Source organism: Apteryx mantelli, chromosome 3 (genome assembly GCF_036417845.1).
Source record: "Apteryx mantelli isolate bAptMan1 chromosome 3, bAptMan1.hap1, whole genome shotgun sequence".
NCBI classification, from domain to species: domain Eukaryota; kingdom Metazoa; phylum Chordata; class Aves; order Apterygiformes; family Apterygidae; genus Apteryx; species Apteryx mantelli.
In genome coordinates, this window is record NC_089980.1 from 18,161,025 (window position 1) to 18,180,225 (window position 19,201).

Here is a 19,201-nt window from a genome sequence, read left to right on the forward strand (position 1 = left end):
AAAGCTTAGGAAATCAAGATCTGAACTGTGGCGACAGTGTAAAGTACAGAGAATTTGATATCAAATTTAGTAGGTAGTCAGCTGATCACAGTATTTCATGTCCTGCTCAAAATTATTTTCTACTTCAGTTTTGGGTGATACACAACAACTCCCATGCGCCAACCGCAGTAGTGAAGCAAACTGGCCTTGGATTCTGAAGAAGAGAGCCAGGGCAAGGTGCTAGATCTGCTTTTGGGAATCCCAAACGGAGATTTGAATGGCCAAAGTTGGACATCTGTTCTCCAAGGAGAATGCCCTTCACATCCCACCAGCTCTTCTGGCACTTCACCTTGCCTGTATCTGCATCACTTCTGCCTTTGATCAGAACTAACATGAAGCCTCTGGCTCCATTCCCCTCACTGTAGGATGCAAAAGCACAGACTGCATGGGGCAAAAATGAGACATAGAGCTGGACATCAGCTGTTTCCAGGTGGTTTGTCAACGAGGAAGTTCCACTAGGCCATCTAGTTACCTACCTCCCATAAGAAGCAATCTGTGGTAATAGCCCAGCTCTTTTAAATGGTTTCAGAATACCATTTTCCTCTCCACTTCTGTTTTTCTAACATCAGACTGCACCTAAGTATGGGTTTATTGGTTCCATCTTTCCCAGTGACACCCACAGGTTCATCAACAACTTACTTCTTCCTTGAACTTTTTGTCCTTTACTTCTTTTATCAAGAAGTAATAAGAGAGTTTGCTAGCACCACCGTAGGTGTGCTGCCAGCACATCTGAAATGGACTGGTTATATTGTCAGAAAACCATTAGTAGCTGAAAAGTGCTGCCTGGCGATTAGGTATGTGGGAGGGTTGTGAGCAACATGAGGGAGACATGGCACTATTGATAAGTCAAAATCAGTATGTGGTTGTTCCCTGTTAGCACCCGTACCAAAAGAATCAGTTGCAATTTCTCAGCTTGCTGTTAGGTGCCTTCGTAGCGCCTGACTTTCTCAGTGTGGCTGTTACGCATCTATTCGTCCGTGACCTTCCCAGTGCATGGATTAGACATTGAGAAGGGGAGGGGGATGAAGGAAGAGCAAGGGAAGGCAGGAGGGGAAGTAAGTACATAAATTGTTTCTTTTGATTTTGTACATAGTCTAGGGAAGAGGATAGCGTCAGGGGCCAAAGAACATCTGAACACTGCTGTATTGACGTGGCAGCTTTATAGTGATGTAGTACTTGGGTCAGAGGCCTGATTCCCCCTACGCTTGTGCTCACTGCTTTTCCTAGGCTGCTCTGTTAGAGCGGTGCGGCCAAAGCAGAAAGAAATTCTGCAGCTGATTTCACTGACAGGATAAAATCAGCCCCTATTGGCACAGGCAGAATTCAGCCCTGAAGGTATATGAATAATGTTTTTCTAACTGGTGTCTGATATTGCTCCTTGCATTATGCTCCTATTAGTAAGAGACAAGCAAGGCCTCTCTGACCATCCGGTGGGTTTTGGTGGTCACAACAAACTCTGAATACCCACTTCAGGGAGGAGGAGGAACAGGACAGAACGTGATGCACAGAATATAAATCATCACTCCAAGTGAGCAACCAGACAGGGGTCCTGAGCCTGCTCATCTGGTTGAACGGGTGCACACGCAGGTGCGGTGCTGTGCCAGCAGCAGATGACCTCAGCCTGCACCATGGGCAGAGGAGGGCCCTCCCTGCAGAGCCGAGGTAGACCCACCTTTCGCACTGCCCTCCGATAATTTATGCCTCGTCAGGAGCAGTAGGTTGCTATTCCTGCCATGTTGTTGGTTCAGTGGCACAGATTAAAAACACTCTTCTCAGATGTGGAAGCTATTATTTATCTGAGATGAAACAACATCCCACACTCTTATTAACTTGTGATCTACTTCAGAAGTGAATCTAATTTGCGGCTTTCGTCGTTAGCTAGTGCTGGTGTTGGTGTGTCCCTGCATCTGCTTTAAGTTCACTAGATAAATCTGTACAGCAGCCCATACAGCAGGGCCCTGTTTACTGCAGACTGTAAGCATTATTCCAACGTAAACCTGCAGAACAACAGAATAAGGAATTGGGGTGCAGCTGTTTCTTTCACTGGAGAGGAGAAAAGTAAAGGCACAAATGTTAAAAAGGTCACTGGAAGAAGGACTTTCATATCAGCAGAGAATGATGCTCTGTCTGCTAAATGGAGTTTGCCATCTGGGATATTCCTACACATTTGGTCATCTTATATAGAGTATCTCAAGGGCCACAGCATATGAGAGAGAAGAGTTTCAAAGGATTCACTGGATTTCTGATGGCAAACATCAAACAGAAAGAATATTATTTCACATATATACAAAGTAATAGCAAAAGGGGAGTAGAATCTTCAGTGATGGCCTCTGTAAAAGCAGCATGTACAGTAATTTATGCTACAGATTCATAATGTAATTTATGCTACCTAACCAGCAATGCAAGAAAACAATCTCAAAGGAAAAACACAAAACTTTGTTGACCAATGCTTGATATTGTCAATCACAGTTGGCACTATGTTACTGACTGCAAGGAATTGAATGTAACTATTAAAAACATGAAGATGCGTGAAGCACGAGTGACCTTTACTGTCCCATTGTGGGGAAAAAAGCACGAGCCATTGTGCAGTTGCGGTCCTTCTGGGGATTCAGCTCCGTTCTGTCGCTGTGCAATGGAAGGACTGCCATCCACATCAGTTATTTTGGTGGTTCGTTGGGGTACTTGCACGGCTAATGACTTGCAGCTTGGTGAAATTCACTGTGCAGACAGATTAACATCTAGATTGCTGCAATAACACTTTTTAGCTTGCAGTAGGAAGATGAAATAAGTGCTACACACACTTCCCTGCCCAGGGTATTTTAGTGATCTTGCAGTCCCTTTGTGGATTATTCCCCCTGTCCTTTGAGCTGGTTGGAAGATAAACTTTGGTCAATGTATTATACTATGCCCTTTGTAATGAAATAACATCAGATAATACGTATTTAGTGGGGATTTAAATTCCCAAGCTGATTAAAAGGAGCTGTTAAGACTTGTAAGGTTCAGCGGTGCTCTGTGAACAGTTCCAGAACGATATCCAGCATTTTAGTGGTGTGTTCTGATGATGTTTAAAAGGGAATTTAGGAATAAACCTGAAAGCATCAAGAACTAAAAGCACCCGTGCTACAGCTTGATATTCAATGAGGATTTAAGTGGGTAAATAGAAAACCAGGCCCAGGAATTCTGAATTCTTCCAGTTTTAGCAAGTCTCTTGCTCTGCGATCCCGGGCATGTGACAATCTCTCCATGCCTGCATTTCCCAGCCGTAAAAGGAGAGCAGTAATATTTACCGTGCATAAAGCATGTTATAAAATGGGACTAATTGATGCTTGTAAAATGCTTGTTGATAAAAGATGCAATGGTAGTGCAAAAAAAGAAAAAAAAAAAGGATTGTTACTTATTAATGCATGTGGAGATAAGAGGGCTTAACTCCTACAGATCCACGGGTCTACTATAGATCCCGTTGCACTGCCGCCACCCGTGCTGTTCCTGTTTTTATTAAAATATCTCCATTTTTACCCCAAAGGTAAACGGTAAAATAAAAAGCAGGGGAGGCCACGGCGGGGCTTTGCTGCAGGCAGCAGGGACCCGGGGTGCGGGTGGGGCCGGGGCCTGCGGGAGCCAAACCGGGCCGCCCCGGACCGGGCGGGGACAGGGCGCGGGGCCGCGGGCAGCCCCGGCACCGCCCGCAGGGGGGCGCGCGCCCGCCCCGCCCCGCCCCGCCTCGCCCCGCCCGCCGCAGGCCACGCCCCCCTTCCTGTCCGCCCGGTGACTCGTCCGAGCTGCCACGTCTTCCCGCCGACGTCACCCCGAGCCGGCGCCCCCGCGGCCAATCGGCAGCGCCGGCCGCCGCGCCGAGCCGACGGGGCCAAGGGAAGAAAGGCCGCCCAGGGCGCCTGCGCCGCCGGGGCCGCTGGGGCCGCCGGGAAAGCGAGTCCGCGCCGCCACTCCCGCGCTGCGCCGGCCGCCGCGAGAGGACTCGCCTTCCCGGCATGCCCCGCCGCCGCCCCCCGGCCATGTAAGCGCTGCTCGGCGAGCGGCCGCCCCGTTTCCTGGTTGGGCTCCGGCAGCCATTTTGGGCTGAAGAGCGAGCGCGGAGGCCGCGGAGCGGGCAGGGCGCCGGCGGAGGGGCAGGCCGAGCCGAGCGCCGGGCGAAGGCGGGAGGAGCCGTTGGCCGCCTGCATCCGCGGAGCGCCCGCCTCGGCGGCGGGAGGTGCCTGACCGCTGCAGCCGCCCCCCTCCTCGGAGCGCGCTCGCCGTCCCTCGGGCCGCGGGCCCCACGGACATGTCCAGCATGAATCCCGAGTAGTGAGTGCGGACCGGGGCCGGGGGGGCTGCCCGCGCCGCCGCGCCCCCAACCCGGGGCCTCGCTTTGGGGAGGTGGGGGGGCGGCGGGGCCGTCCCCGCGGGTTGGGTTACCGGGGGGGGGGGTGGAAAGTTAACGAGGCGCCTCGGCCTCCCCCCGCCTGCCGCGGGAGGGAGCATGGGCGCCGGCCGCGGGCTGTCCCGGCGCCGCCGCCGCCGCGCACGGGAGCGAGCGAGCGCGCGCGGGGTGCGCGGGGACACGGCGCTTCGTGGAAGCTGATCGGCCCGGCCCGGTGCCGCTGGCGGCTTAGCAGCCGGAGGTCCACCCTGCGCTTTAGCTGCAAGTCATGTGTGTGTCACATGGCTCTTGCAAAACACTTCGTGCCCTGTGTGGGTTTTGCAACGCCGCGACTTGATAATGAAACGCTCTTAGGGGCCGTCTTGGGCTGAAATTGCAGTTGCCTGGAAATCCTGATGATGGCACTTTTTTTTTTCCAGAGGGTGGTACTCAGTCATGGGAATACGACCTTTTATTTCCCTAGTTGACCTGTTTGGGAGTAGGGATGTCTGAGTGCTTTGGCCAATAGTTGTCTGTATCCTGGCAACAGTAAGAGCAGTGACTTGCCCACCAGGATGTTGGGGACAATAAACCTTGTTTCACTCTTGGGGGTTTTTTGAGTGACCAAGAGGAGAGACTTGGGACTGGTTAAAAAGCACTTTAAGACCAGCTGCTTCCCTCTCATCACTCTAGCATTGAAGGCTGTTTTTAGAAGGCTTCCCTTGTGCTGGCTTTCCTGGCCCTCTGGTTTGGGAAGATGAAGCCACTGTGCCCTCTAATATAACTGAAGTGTTTTTGGTATTAAGGTGTGATGTTACTGTTTTAGATACTCACTGTATCTTTTTATGGATAGCACTTAACCAGCTTTTGTCTTAAAAGCTTGCTCTTTCACACAACTATGGCTTCAGACTTGCATGGTCATGGCTTTGTGTGCTCTGCTCATGGCTAGCATGATTGCAAGCACTTTGGGTCCATTAAAATCACCTGAAGAGCAAATAGGAATAGAAGGCAAAGTAATTATTGGCTAGTTTGTGATAGTTGGTGAAAACTAAGAGGTACAGCCAGGAACTCAAGTTACATCTTGGCAAGATTACATAATGAGCTTGCTAGTATGGTTTCTGAAAATGCTGAAACAGTAGTTGCATGTAATCAGTGAATGAAAGACTAACAGATTATTGGTGCCTTCATGGACATAATGACTCTCAGGGTTGAACTCAAACCTACCTTGCAGACTGATGGGTTTTGTAGTGGAGGACTGCCTGCAGAGTGTTAGGCCTCTCTGTATAGAGAGAGGTTGAAGGGACTTTTTTTCTATGGATTTCTTGCCTTCCTGAGGCATTCCAGCTTTTTATAAACTGATGCAGAAAATAGTTTCCTCCAATGAGATATTGAATGCTGTTATGAAGATGGAGACTGATTCTCAGTGGAGTGTGCTCATTCCTGGTGGTGAGAACTGCTGAGCTCTTGAAAGCAAAGCAAGGAGGAAAGGCTGTAGTTTGAGAATAATTTTGTAATGTTGAATTGTCATTTCCTGACAGGGCTGTGTCTGCAGGATGGGGATAAGAGCAGGGAAGGGCACAACGGGCTTGACGATTCTGTTCTGTCTCTGTAATATGTGCACTTGGATCAATGTTAAACCAGGAAGACTATTTACAGGATTATAACCTTGTTCCTTCTAGTTTACCTGTAACAGGTCCAGATGTCCATTTGTCCTTTCAGAAGTATCTTGCCTGTAATGTAACACTTTCTTACTTCCTGAATGCTGCTTCAGATTAGGTTGTAGCCCTAATTCCTCTCCCCTGGGTGTGCCAGACTGCTGTTAGAGGTCAGTGTGCTAACTAGTTCAGGAATCTGTTAATAAAACTGAAGGAGGCAAGACCTTCAGTGCCAGTCTTTCTACATAAAAAGAGGTTATAGGATTAGAAGCTGCTGGTGTCAAGGTTTGCAGAGAGTATGTGTTTCTGGGAACTTCCTTGAAATGCCAGGGCTGCAGGACAGCCTGACTGACCAGTTAGCGTGCTTTTTGGTGTGAGTGGAGTAGGGGGAGGGATTGGTGAGAGGCTGGCTTCTCAAAACACTTGCCTGCCTAGCCACAAGAGGTGTTCCTTCCACCTCTTTACAGTGCTTAAATAAGCAAAATGTCAATACTGATGCTGTTGTGACTAGATCATGTGGAGGCCTTGTCAGGTTCAGTGTTTCCTGTCCCTTTTGCAACTCGGATGTAGTAGGCTGACTAGCATAAACACATGGGAGGGTGAACTGTCGAACAGCTAAGTGGTTAGGACATTTAATCTTGATGAATGCAGGGGGTTCTAGATACTTCCTTCAAGGGGAGATGAGGCAATGAAGTGTTTTTGGAGTAAGTCTCTTTTGGAATTCCTCAGAAGTGTTAGAGAATACCTTTGTGGGCTTTTCCATCTCTTATCATGGAGTTCAGTAAATGACAATTGAGTGACAACTCTTATATTGCTGAAAATATCATAAACTGTGTTCTAACCTTTCTGAACTGCAATCTGTGGTAGAAAGTGGCATTATGTCTTCTAGATCCTATTTATTTACACAAACAGTGTGCAATCAAAGTGACAGTCATGCTCCTTTTCAAAATTTCTTGGGTGGAAGAACAAAGACTGGGGATTCGAGGCTGCAGTGAGTATCTGTTTACAATAAACTTGCTGCTGACATCAATGATTAAAGCTGATTGCTGCAGTGCCTTTCAGGAGGCAGATGACTACTTGGTCTTGTCTGTATTGGGATAAAACCTTGCTGTCATGAAAACATTTCTTCTACCTGCATAAACTACAGTACCTTAGAGGCCTACAGATCCCTTGTTCCACACAGCGTTGGACAGATCTGTCCTAGACTTGACTTCCTGGTCTTCTGCTGAACTTTGTGCTTACTGACTGTTGCATGGAAAATGCATGTAATATGAGACTGTTCTTCACTCAAGGATTTGACAGGAGCATTTTGGAGATGGCTTTTTTGCAGGAGGCAATTCAAACTTAGCATATCTATTCTTTATCTTGTTAGTGAGAGAAAGTGACCTTCTCCTTTTTGTGGTGAGAAGGGTTTGAAAGCCTCACTCTCACTGTCAGTACCTACCTGCCTTGCTGCAGATCCTCCTCCAGTGTGTTGTCTTTTGTGGGTACTAAACATGACTTGTTTATATAAATAGTGTGAGATAGTTGAATGATAAATTTGAATTCACACCATTTTCAACTGGCTTGGAGAAGGTTATGCTGCATAGCTTGCATTTAGCACACTTTATGAAGGTTTTTTAGACCTTAAGAGCTAGTGACTTAAGTCTTTAGATTAAAGAGCAGAATTCAGTGGTTTCAGAAATGATTGGGTGGCTCTTCAGGAGAGAATACCAAGAATAACCTGTATTTGGCTTGCTGGACACATCAGCTACAGTTGAAGCTGTTCACTCAAATATTCCAGCAGCTTAGTTCAGTCTGGAAGTAAAACTGAAATCAGCAGAACCTTGTAGCTTGTTCTCATTTTCCTTCACTTTAAAAAAAAAAAAAAAAAAAAAAAAAAAAAAGCAAAGCTGTATTCTTAAAGCTGCATCTAACATCATACCAGGTGTAACAGATTGCTCATTTGATTCTCAAAGCTCATATATAGGCACCTAGTGTCTTCTAAAAGGTCATAAAGCAACTGTACCTAGAAAGGAAGGAGCTATGTTATTGGCCCATAAAAATCCTAATTATACTAATTTTAATTCTATAAACTTAAATATCAATGTTTTACTTAAACCTGTATCAGTTCAGAGGATTTAAGCTTCAGTCTTGCTTCTCTGGGAGAATTAGGGTTCATGACACTTAGCATCCGTTTCAGAGGTGTAATAAACCTAGAGCAGCTTGGTAAAACTGTTCTTAGTGATGCCATGATCAGACTGACATTGGCCCTGCTTTGGGTAGGGATAGACCAGGTGGTTTAAGTTATTATATGATCTCTTTGAAATACCAAAGCCCAAGTGAGGGAAGATCTTAACAGTGAAGATGTATAAATATAAGGCTTCTGGGTTCTTGTTGCTTTAACTTAAAACAATAGTGCTATGGATAAACCCTTATAGTTGTTTGCTTTTGAACAATAAATGCCTGCATGTAAAATGGAAGACTTCATAGCAGGATATAGCTGGTTGGTAGCTGCTCCTAACACTAATAGGAACAACCAAGAGGAGCACAAGGTACCTGGTAGTTTGGGGGGAACCTGAATCCCCCTTTGAAGCAAGGGGAAGCTCTTAAGTGAACCCTTCAAACCTGTAGCTGAAGCCTTAGCTACGCTAGGTAGGGATTTAGTTTTCTCCACTGACATTAGCAGGAAAATAATTTTAGTGAAGACAATGTAGTTGTAATATTCATATGTTACCATTCTTAAGGGGATTATAACATGCTGCAGGCTCTACTACTTTCAAGTGTATTAATGCTACTACAAGTAGTAATTAACTTTAGTATTGCTGAAAACATCTAGTTTTGCAGGGAACTAACAATTGAAATTTGTTGATTGACTGTTTATCAACCAAAATTGATGAAATAGAAATGAGCTATTCTAAAGCTGCTTAACTGAAAGCTTAGGCAGTGGGGAAGGGGTATAGGTTGGATAGTGGACCTGGTCTTGAGAGCTCTTGCACCTTGTGCTCCAGACTACGTCAAGTTTCTCTGCTCCCAGAGAACTAAATTGTTAGTGGGGGTGGATAGGAAGGGATTTAAATGGTTCTTGCTACAGTTGCTATCATGTAGCTGCTTGCCTCAGTTGCTGCATGTTGGTGGCACTCCAGAGGTAGCAGTGATGGGTAGCTGAAGGGAGGAAAGGTATTGACCGGTGTTTCATCACGGTTAGTCTTGCTTCAGCACACTAAAAGGGATTTGGGGACTTGAAGCCTTTTTTTCCTGTGACAGCACAGCACGCAACCTTGCATCTTCAACTGCTGGATCGTCAGTGTGGCTGTGGTAGGGTTTCTGCAAGTGAAACCACAGGAAATATGAAACTGCTCTCTTGAAGCGTACAGAGAGGAAGTGTTCAGGGCTCCATGTTGTGAAGCAAGGGTTTTGGTGCCTGCTTATAGGCAGGCTCCGGCTTCAGCAGCTGCCTATCTTGCCCATGCTATCCTGGGCAATAATCACCAGGGTTTGGCTGCTAGCAATAATGCTTCTGGTCAGGTCGCTATCTTGAAACTTAAGTTAGATTTCATCACAACCTGCATGCCTTATTTCCCCCAAATTAGTTGGGGTAATTACTGTCATAATTCTAAAACCATCTTACCTTGTATTAGTATATGACTTGACAGAGGGAGTGAGTTCTGATGACCTTAAACTGCTAAATGTTCTTTCAGTGACTTTGATTTTTAAAATACCTTGATTGCTTTTAACTTTGCACTGTGGGGGCAGCTTGCCTTTTTAAGGATTAGCTTATTAGTTGCTAATCCACCACTTTTAACTTGGCTGTAGCCTTGAGAGAAGAGCTGCAGAAACTGGTGAAGACTTCATTTGAGCATGTTCTTGCAGCCAGGGACCAGCCAGAATGACAGTCCTCCAGGCACTTGAACAGAGGAGTGGTGAAAAGCCTCGTAGTTGGCCATCTGTTTGGCTCTTATCAGTTGCAGGATGGATGCAGTTTCCTAGCTGGATTCCTGCCAGCCAAAGTCAATGGCAGTGTTAGAGAATAATAGGTGGGGACAGTTGACTGTAGGTGTTCAAGCTTTGTCTTCTCCATTTGGTTAAGTGGGCCTAGGAGCATGTCTGTTGTAAACTCCTGTGGTTACATGATCACAGGGCTTAATCCTGGACATTACAGGGCTGGAGTCTAGAATGGGTTAGTCCAATATATATAGTGAGCAGAGTAACTTGTTTAAGTGGTGGTTCACTGCTTTTTTCCTGCTATTTGATCTTTGCTATTAAACTGCCATATTTGTCTTGTTGTGACTAACACAAAATCTAATGTTTTGCTAATAGCAAAATCTTCACTGCCCTTTAGAATAAGGGATAATTAAAGTAAGTGAAGTGTTATCCTTGATTCTGCAGTAAAGAACAAATGCTAGAAATCGTTAAGGTAGTTCTAAGCAGCCTCCATGAAGTGCCAGTGTTTCAGCATTAATAGAGATAGTGAAGTGGCTACTATTTTGCAGATATTCCCTATCTGCAGGTAAAGAATAGGTCAGTCACTTAGGATACTGTGCTTGTTCTCTCAGTGCTGAGAGCGACTCAGCATTGAGCACAAAAGCAAGAATTGTCATCCTTGTCAGCATGACTTTAGAATTGCTAATATCCCACCTGACATCCTCTAGAGCATGAATGTGTTCTCATCTGGCAATGGCAAGCTTTATTTTCCTTCCTGAAAGGTGAGTGGAGCATGTGCTTGTTACTGGTTGTTAGTAGTCTGTCATGGAAGGTGAATGTTCCTTTTGCTTTAGCAGGCCACTAAACTTGATGTTAATATTATCTACCTTTAAACTGCATATTACACTGTTGGCTTTTACTGAAACTTAGATTTGGGCCACTTAAACTGAGGAAGGAATTGCTTGTTTTTAGCCAGCTACATGATATTTCTGAAGTTGTGTGCTGGAATCAAGCCTTTGATTTTTAAAGAGGATCCAAAGGTAGCTGTCTGTCCACCAGAGCAGTTACTGCTACTATGTGCATGCTACTCAAGTCACTCAAGTAAGCATTGAGGCTTAGACTTTGCTAAGAAGCACAATCTTAGTATTAGCTATGCCACAAAAGGGCTGTAGTAGGACTATATTGGTCTTGCTGATAGTGATACTAATATCTCTTGTGTAACTTCATAAAACTACAGTTCTAGAAAAATGCTGTGTTCAGAACATTTCTACACTTTGCATATAAGGTAAATTAAGTGTATTGTGAAAGCTTTAAACTGGATAGAGAAGTTCAGAGTTGTAGGTGATTATTTCCTAGTAGTAAACTCATTTAACCAGCTCAAATGTAGTAATATACTAGCTATAAGGAATTTGGGTCTCAATAGCAGTTTTCATTAAGTGACATATTTCTTTTCTTCTGCAGTGACTATTTATTCAAGCTACTTCTGATTGGAGACTCCGGTGTTGGGAAATCTTGCCTTCTACTTAGGTTTGCAGTAAGTGATCATGCTTGAAAACTTCATGTAGAAAAGCTACTGAGTACTTAGCAACAATGCCTTTGCTGAAAGAGCTACTTGAAAGGACTGATGTGTGTGTCAGGAGTTGGTATACCAAGGAATAATTAAAATATTCCACCGCCCTCCAGTTTTGTGCATTTGTTTCCAGATGATGTATTAGTTCATGAGTAATAATGGAAAGAAATATCAAGAAAATGTCTGATTAAGTTTAATTCTCATTTTCCTGGTACTTGAGAACAAGGTATCTTAAATTAAGTCCCACCATTACACTAGGGGTGCATGATTATCTTGAACACTAAAGATGAAAGAACACACTTAAATTTTGGGGTGTACACGTTCAGGAATGAAGAATCCAAGTGTGTCTGGGCAAGAAGGTGATCAGTTATTAGCTGATCTGAATATTTTCAGCCAGATAAAGTTTGAAGTCCTCACTGAAGAGGCCTATCAGTTGTATAGTCTGAGGGAGATGTAATTAAATATTATGCTAGGATTAGTAAGGCCTTAAAGCCTCCTTTAATGAATGTGTGTAAGACTTTAAAGCTGCTGGCGGGCTGCTGTTTCTGGAACCTCATGTAAGAGCATCTGCTGTGGTGCAGTGCAGCACACCTGAGACTTGCCCTTCCTGTAATCAGAAGACTCTTGTAATGCTTCAAGTAAGGCCACCAAGAGTGCCAAAGCCTCTGTCTTACAGCATGACATAGAGGGACTTGAGCTATATGACCAGCTATTGCTGAGTATTGCTAAAGCACTTGAATTTCTAACTGATGCGACTGGATTGCTTCACTCTGCAGTATATCTCATGAGCTACAAAAGTGAATTGGTACCTTTAGTCTTCCTGTTAATGGGAAGAGTTAAAATGGGTCTGACAGTTTTGGAGTCCCATTGACTCTATCTGTTTATCCCAAAATGCAGCTTTATGTTGCTATGGAAGGAGAGAAAGGGTGGGGAGTGGAATTACATCTTGATGTTACTTCAAAATAATGGCAGTGGTTTCACATACTAAACATTTGCTGTAGGCACCTCTGGAAAGAGCCTGTCTTGTTCAACATCATTCATATAAAATGTTAAGCAATTTGTATGTGGTGGACGAACAAGTTAAAGCTGTTCCGGCCAGTGTTTGTGCAGCATTACTTGTACTAGGCAGATCAACAATAAAACCAGCGTAAACACTAGAAAGATGTAACCTGCTCTGCTCTCAGAACTAGAGGCAGCGAATTGGAAGTAATACCACAGCTGCAGCAGCGCTCCCAGGTCAATCTAGCCTGTCTCCCTTGCAGATGCTTTTGAATTAATTTTGACTTAGTGTGAATCATTCAACTTTTCTTTTTTTGACGACCAGCTTAAGTTTGGGCTCAGTTTATCTGGTATTTTTTCAACTAAGTAGCTTTTTACTTTAGAAATTTGACTTTCTAATTAAGCAATTTTACTTTGACATAAGGAATTACTGAGCATTCACTTACCTATGTTCTTCCTGCTGCAGGTTAAACTGTATCGGGCTTCTCAAATATATGCTTTTGTGTATTGAAGTGTTAAGGAAGTAAATGCATTAAGCCTTTCAGAATGACATGACTTTATTCTTATTTGTCTGTTCCCTAAGCGAAATGTATTAACTAAGGTGTCTTCCATTCACAACCCAAAGAAATCCCTTGCTCTTGTGATAGCTGTTGGTTACATAGGGCTCTTCATGGTATCTTGTTATCTGAAGTTCAGTCTTGCTGGTATTGAGGGAATAGAAATATCCTTCATGCCAGTAGGTTAACAATCCCTAGCACCCAGCAAAGACTCATTTGAAACTTCCTGTGTGCCTTAAGGCCTGCTGGAGACTTGGTCAGTTCCGTGCAAGCCACTAAAACTTGTGCGATGCATCGTTTCCTGTATTTACTCAGGCTGCAGAGGCGAGGACTTTAATACAAGTATCCAAGCTGTAACTCTAAACTTTCTTAGCAACCAGCTGTGGTAGCAGAAGGCCTGAAAATCAGATGTGGAATGTGACTGAGGCAAAGCCTCTAGCTTTTTGTAGGTAGATGCCATGTAATAAAGATGAAAACCCCTCAAAGTAAAATAGAAATCGGAGGCATTTTAATAACCATAATGGTTATTTTAAATAGCACTTTGGTCGGCCAACTTGAACAAATGCTGAGTTAAACCACAGTTGAAAAGGACTTAATCCTAGAGAACTTTCAGAAATGAGTTACTTATTAATTTGGGAGCATAAATCTTGTCATATAAGATATTTTTAAAAATCTTTAAGAAATTCTGAAAGGTAAATATTCAGTGAGAAATATTTAATTACCTTCTGGGCTTTCCACTGAATGATCAGACCATTTGTGTTAGTGAATTAAGTACCTTTGGTGTCTGAGTGGTGCTTGTCTACTGCATAGCAGAGTAGGTGACTACAAAAGAGCTGCAAATGGCTTGACTTATTACTAACTTTCTCCTAGGATGACACGTACACAGAAAGTTACATCAGCACAATTGGTGTGGACTTCAAAATCAGAACTATAGAACTAGATGGGAAAACGATCAAACTTCAAATAGTAAGTAATATTTCTTGACTCCTGGGTAACTCGGCTACTAATAGTTGTGAATATAAATTTGAGCTTCAACAGGTTATCTTTGTACTTTTTACCTAATCATTAATACATAAGTAGTATCTTCTAAGCTAAGTGGTTTTTACCCATCTGCAAGAGTTCTCATGACCTCTCTGCCCTTAAAGAAGGGCATGTATCAAGACTGTCTGCCTGAAAGGGTAAACTACCTGCTAAGAATTTCTTTACTGGGAAGAAAAAGTGCAAGTATTTAAAAGGCAATGTGAGCAGTGAGATTAAGAGGGTAGGATCCCATGTTGGTATGTTCTCAGATCAAAACTGAAGTGGTGGAATTCTGCAGTACTTAACAAGGATTTGTACAAATGAAAGAAATTCCTCAACAGCTGTTAATAGCCATCTGTACTGTATAGTGCTTTGTAACTGCTTTCATTGACCCAAATGGAAAAACTGACATAGGTGCTTGTAACTGGCCTTTCTGCCTTAGCGCTGGGTAGTGTTTTTTGGTTATGCTCTTGGGCTTCTGCTAGGAGTAAGTGGAGGAAAAGACTTGGCAGCTCTCTTCTCTAATCTTGAAGCCCTCTAAAAGGGTGACTTGTGTGTAATGAAATCAAATATCTATGCAAGGTCATGTAATCCTTGTCAGCCACAGCCTCCAGCTCAAGTGGAGGCTCTTGGGACTTAAAGTAGTGACTCAGGGATTCTGGGCTTGGTTTTGTGGAGCAGGACTCCAGTTTACAGCCAGAAGCCTGATTCTGAGCCTGCAGACCTCATGTAGCTATCCTGAGTCCAGAGCAGCCCACTAGGAATGCTGTCTCTGCTAAAATTCTGTCTGCAAGCCTATTTTTAATAGGCTGCTAGCCCTATTCTTGATACGGCTCCAGGAACAGAAATGGATGCTAAGGTAGCTTAACCAGGAAGAGTAGAAGTTGTCAAGTGTTTGGGTGAGCTGCTGCCCCTACCCTGGTGGGGGAAGAGGATAAGCACCAGCTGTCCTTTATGCTAACTCTCCTGGCAGGAGAAGGGAACCAGAGGAGACTTGCTTCTGAAATGTTGCATTTCATCCTCTGAAGAGGATGTCACTTTTAAACACTTCTACAGCAGTTCCTATACCAAGCAAGTTAAAGGGAGTGGAACACTAAAGATACCGATACCCCTCTGACCTATGACTTGTGTTTACAGATGCAAAAATGGCTTCTGTTTGAGTCAAAACTACTTAAAACTGTTTTTAGTGAGATTTTTTATTATACTTGTCTAAAACTCAATAGATGAGCACTTCTAGAAAAGTTCCTACTGAAGTGCAATTCAAAATACCAGTTTCTTGATTTGATGCAGATGCAATTTCAGAACAGTTCCTGTAGATGTGACTTGGACTAGATATGCCTATAGTTGGATGGCTGATCAGCCAAGTTGTATTTCTGCAAGTTAATGTGCAGCGCTGATACAGGTGAACTGCAGCAACTGATCCTGTTTGTCTTGTAGTGGGACACAGCAGGACAGGAGAGATTTCGAACCATCACTTCCAGTTACTATAGAGGAGCTCATGGCATCATAGTTGTGTATGATGTTACAGATCAGGTAAGTGTTAAAGCCTCTGTGCCTACAGTGTTTCCCAAGATGGAATACACTTGGCTAATGTGGCAACAAAACTTGCAATTTGATGCTTTTGCATGACATAGGATTTATAACACAGCATTTTTGAAGGAGTCGGTGATCTGTGTTCTCCAGGCTGCATTAAGGTTTATCAAGCTAAATGCATTCTGATTTCTGGGTTGGGGCTAAACATAGAAATAAAGGGTCTGCTAGGCTACGTGTTTCTAAAGCAGTTGCATCTTAGGCTTAACCTAAAACTTGGGCAGCTAACTGACTGTTACATGTGAACGCTTGCCAACCTGCATTTGGCAGCAGGAACTCTGAATTACTGCCTGAAGTTGAAAGGTTTCTGAAGATACTTGAACTTAAGAATTGGCCTCTGAAATGGAGAATCTTCAGCATGTGTGCGGGGTATAAGTGAGCCAGTGCTTTCCAAGAAGGAATCTTTGCAAAGATCACTGGTGTGGTAGTCCTGTTTGGGGGGGGCTCTTGGAGTATAGAGTTCCTTGAATTAATAGAAAAGGAACAAGCAGGTTTGGTCACGAACTTGAATGTCAGTTCAGCATGGTGGTTCTGCATTTCTGGAGTCAAAGGTTGTTTCAGTGTCTCCACAACCAATGTGGTTTGCAGCTAACACCTGGTGTCTTGCAAGTGCCTGGGGTTCATGTTCTGCTTTCAGCTATGTGCTGTGTCTTTAATCTCTCCTACAGGAGGAGGAGGAGGAGTCCCTGCTAGTGGAAACTGATGTTGGCTTTTTAAGAGTGAGCGGGGAAGAAGGGGAGGAGTGGAGCAAGGGGTGATTGTGTAGGGCTTGCCTCAATGGACTGAAGAGCTATAGACCCTGTGACTCCCCTGAGGAAATTAGGGGAGTACTGTGTGGATAAATACAGTAGTACTTAAGTAGAAAGTCCTCTGACTGTATCTTCTGGCTGTGAAGCACACTGAGAAATTATGTTGCTTTACATTCTTTCCAAGTTATTAGTGAATAACACTGAGCTCTCATTTTGATTAGGGAATCTTTCTTACACTTCTCTTACCTCCTAGGAGTCTTTTAATAATGTAAAACAGTGGCTGCAGGAGATAGACCGTTATGCCAGTGAAAACGTCAACAAGTTGTTGGTGGGGAACAAATGTGATCTGACCACAAAGAAAGTAGTAGACTATACAACAGCAAAGGTATGTTGATGTTAATATATACTTGCTTGGTTGAACACCTAGTCTGGATCATAATGTGCTTGAGTAAGTTCTGGTGTAGGGATGCATCTTGGTACATAGATGTCAATGTGCCCTAAATGCCAGCAGCATAATGAGCCCTTGAGTACTCCAGTGCAAGTGACGAAACTGGAGTTTAGAAGTGGGATGGTGATCTAGGAACTTGTGGTTTTTATGGAGGTGTGCCAGGTTACAAGGTGAGGTATAAACTTACTATATGCTGTTTCTCAATTGCAGGAATTTGCGGATTCTCTTGGAATTCCATTTTTGGAAACCAGTGCAAAGAATGCCACAAATGTAGAACAGTCTTTCATGACCATGGCTGCTGAGATTAAAAAACGAATGGGTCCTGGAGCTACAGCTGGTGGTGCAGAGAAGTCCAATGTTAAAATTCAGAGCACTCCAGTCAAGCAGTCTAGTGGAGGTTGCTGCTAAAACTTGCCTCCCCCCTTTTGTCTCACAACAATGAATTTGCAATCTGAACCCAAGTGAAAAAAAAAATTGCCTGAATTGTACTGTATGTAGCTGCACTACAACAGATTCTTACCGTCTCCACAAAGGTCAGAGATTGTAAATGGTCAATACTGACTTTTTTTATTCCCTTGACTCAAGACAGCTAACTTCATTTTCAGAACTGTTTTAAACCTTTGTGTGCTGGTTTATAAACGTGTAATCCTTGTTGCTTTTCCTGATACCAGACTGTTTCCTGTGGTTGGTTAGGATGTATTTTTGTTTTGATGTTTCTATTGGCATGTTTAGATGTCAGGTTTAGTCTTCTGAAGATGAAGTTTAGCCATTTTGTATCAAACAGCACAACAGTGTCTGTCACTTTCCATGCATAAAATTTAGTAAGATATATGTAAGATCTGATTTACTAGTTCCTTCTTGTAGAATTATAAATGGAAAGATCACACTATCTGATTAATAGTTTCTTCATACTCTGCATATAATTTGTGGCTGCAGAATATTGTAATTTGTTGCACAATATGTAACAAAACTGAAGAAATGTTTAATAAATATTGTACTTATTGGAAGTAATATCAAACTGTATGGTGATAAATATTGTCTTAATTTGTATGGCTAAGGGGGAAATCAGGCTTGCATTGTGCACAAAACATATCTTTGTGCAGCCATGGCACTCAGCCCCTCTAGTAGACCAGATAACTTCCCCAGAAGTAAAACTAGTGACTATGGCCGAAAAGACTGAGTTGTCATGGTGCTTAAGGCATATATCCTGTACCTGGAACACCCAGCTAATGTTCATGGAGGCATAATGCATTCTGAATGTACAGCAGCTCCCTATCTTAGTCTTGGAACTTAATTTATTTCTCAAGGACTTGATTTAGGGATTCTTGTCTGCTCTGTGTAGTAGGGGAGAACAGTATTTTCTGAACATGAATGACTTCAAAGTAACCTTGAGGTGGTGTGACTCTACCAGTACATTTTGTCTTTTCTATATACTGTTACTTCCATCCTCTTTTAATCAATACTCTTCTGACTTAGTGCAACAGCTTAGTTCCTATTCTGTTATGCATAAAGGCATCAGAAGGATGAAATGGGGACAAGTGATCTTACTGGTCAAGTAAGACCCCACACCAGACTGTTGCGCAAAGTAGGCGCTATTTCAAACAATTTGGAACTAACCAGCAGCCAAGAGGTTTTGGTCAGTGTGTGATTCTTTGTACAGAGCTAATCAAATCATTAGTGCCTGATGTCTAGCTAAAAGCCACAGGAAAGCTAGCCTATAACACTTCCTATACATGTAAAATTGTTCAGCTTTATCTAAACTCAAATGTTCAGCCTATTCTGTAAATAGTCTCATGTTTGAAAGACCATGTAACATTCCCCTAGTAGTAAATACACCCTGTGATAGTAAAACTATAGCCTAAGTATGTTGTGAGGTATAAACTAAAACTGGTGCAAATATCCTCTTTTTTTTGGTTGGGGGGGGAACTTTGGCTAACAGCTTTCTTCAACATAGTTGCATCAATCAACAGGCAATTGTAATACATAAAAGTATTGTCATGGTTAAGTTGAACTCTTCCACTTGAGACCTTCACAATAAAGTGATGTGCTTTCTATTAGAGATGTGCTTGTTGGTATAATTCATTATATGTGACTCGCTCCTAGGAAGCTGGAGCAGTAGGAGTAGGGAGTGCTGCTAAGATCAGGAAGTGAACAGATGGAGGTGTGTTGAGGGTAAAACATCTTCCCTTCAGAGAACTGCACAAATGAACTTAAATGTCAAGATGCCTGCTACATACTATCCAAAACAATGTTAATATATACAGTAATAAAAGCATTGCAAAACCAACTTGGGCTATACCAGTTGTTCAGT

General features: G+C 43.4%; 1 protein-coding gene across 2 annotated transcripts; it reads left to right on the forward strand.

The window, feature by feature from the left end:
* Positions 1-4,167: 4,167 nt before the first annotated feature.
* Positions 4,168-19,177, forward strand: RAB1A (RAB1A, member RAS oncogene family). Of its 2 annotated transcripts, none has more exons than XM_067292782.1 (6): positions 4,168-4,344; positions 11,419-11,491; positions 13,954-14,049; positions 15,541-15,636; positions 16,696-16,827; positions 17,101-19,177. In XM_067292782.1, exons 1-6 carry the CDS (start codon positions 4,322-4,324, stop codon positions 17,296-17,298), a joined length of 618 nt encoding a protein of 205 aa, XP_067148883.1. In that variant the 5' UTR covers positions 4,168-4,321; the 3' UTR covers positions 17,299-19,177. The 2 variants fall into 2 exon arrangements, with proteins under 2 accessions (XP_067148883.1, XP_067148882.1); XM_067292781.1 differs by lacking the exon at positions 4,168-4,344 and adding an exon at positions 7,923-10,739.
* Positions 19,178-19,201: the final 24 nt, after the last annotated feature.

Coding starts and splice junctions, on each gene's coding strand:
- RAB1A (XM_067292781.1), top strand. CDS start 10,693: ATGTGTTCTCATCTGGCAATGGCAAGCTTTATTTTCCTTCCTGAAAG. Junction 10,740..11,418: donor TTTATTTTCCTTCCTGAAAG/GTGAGTGGAGCA, acceptor TTTCTTCTGCAG/TGACTATTTATTCAAGCTAC. Junction 11,492..13,953: donor GCCTTCTACTTAGGTTTGCA/GTAAGTGATCAT, acceptor ACTTTCTCCTAG/GATGACACGTACACAGAAAG.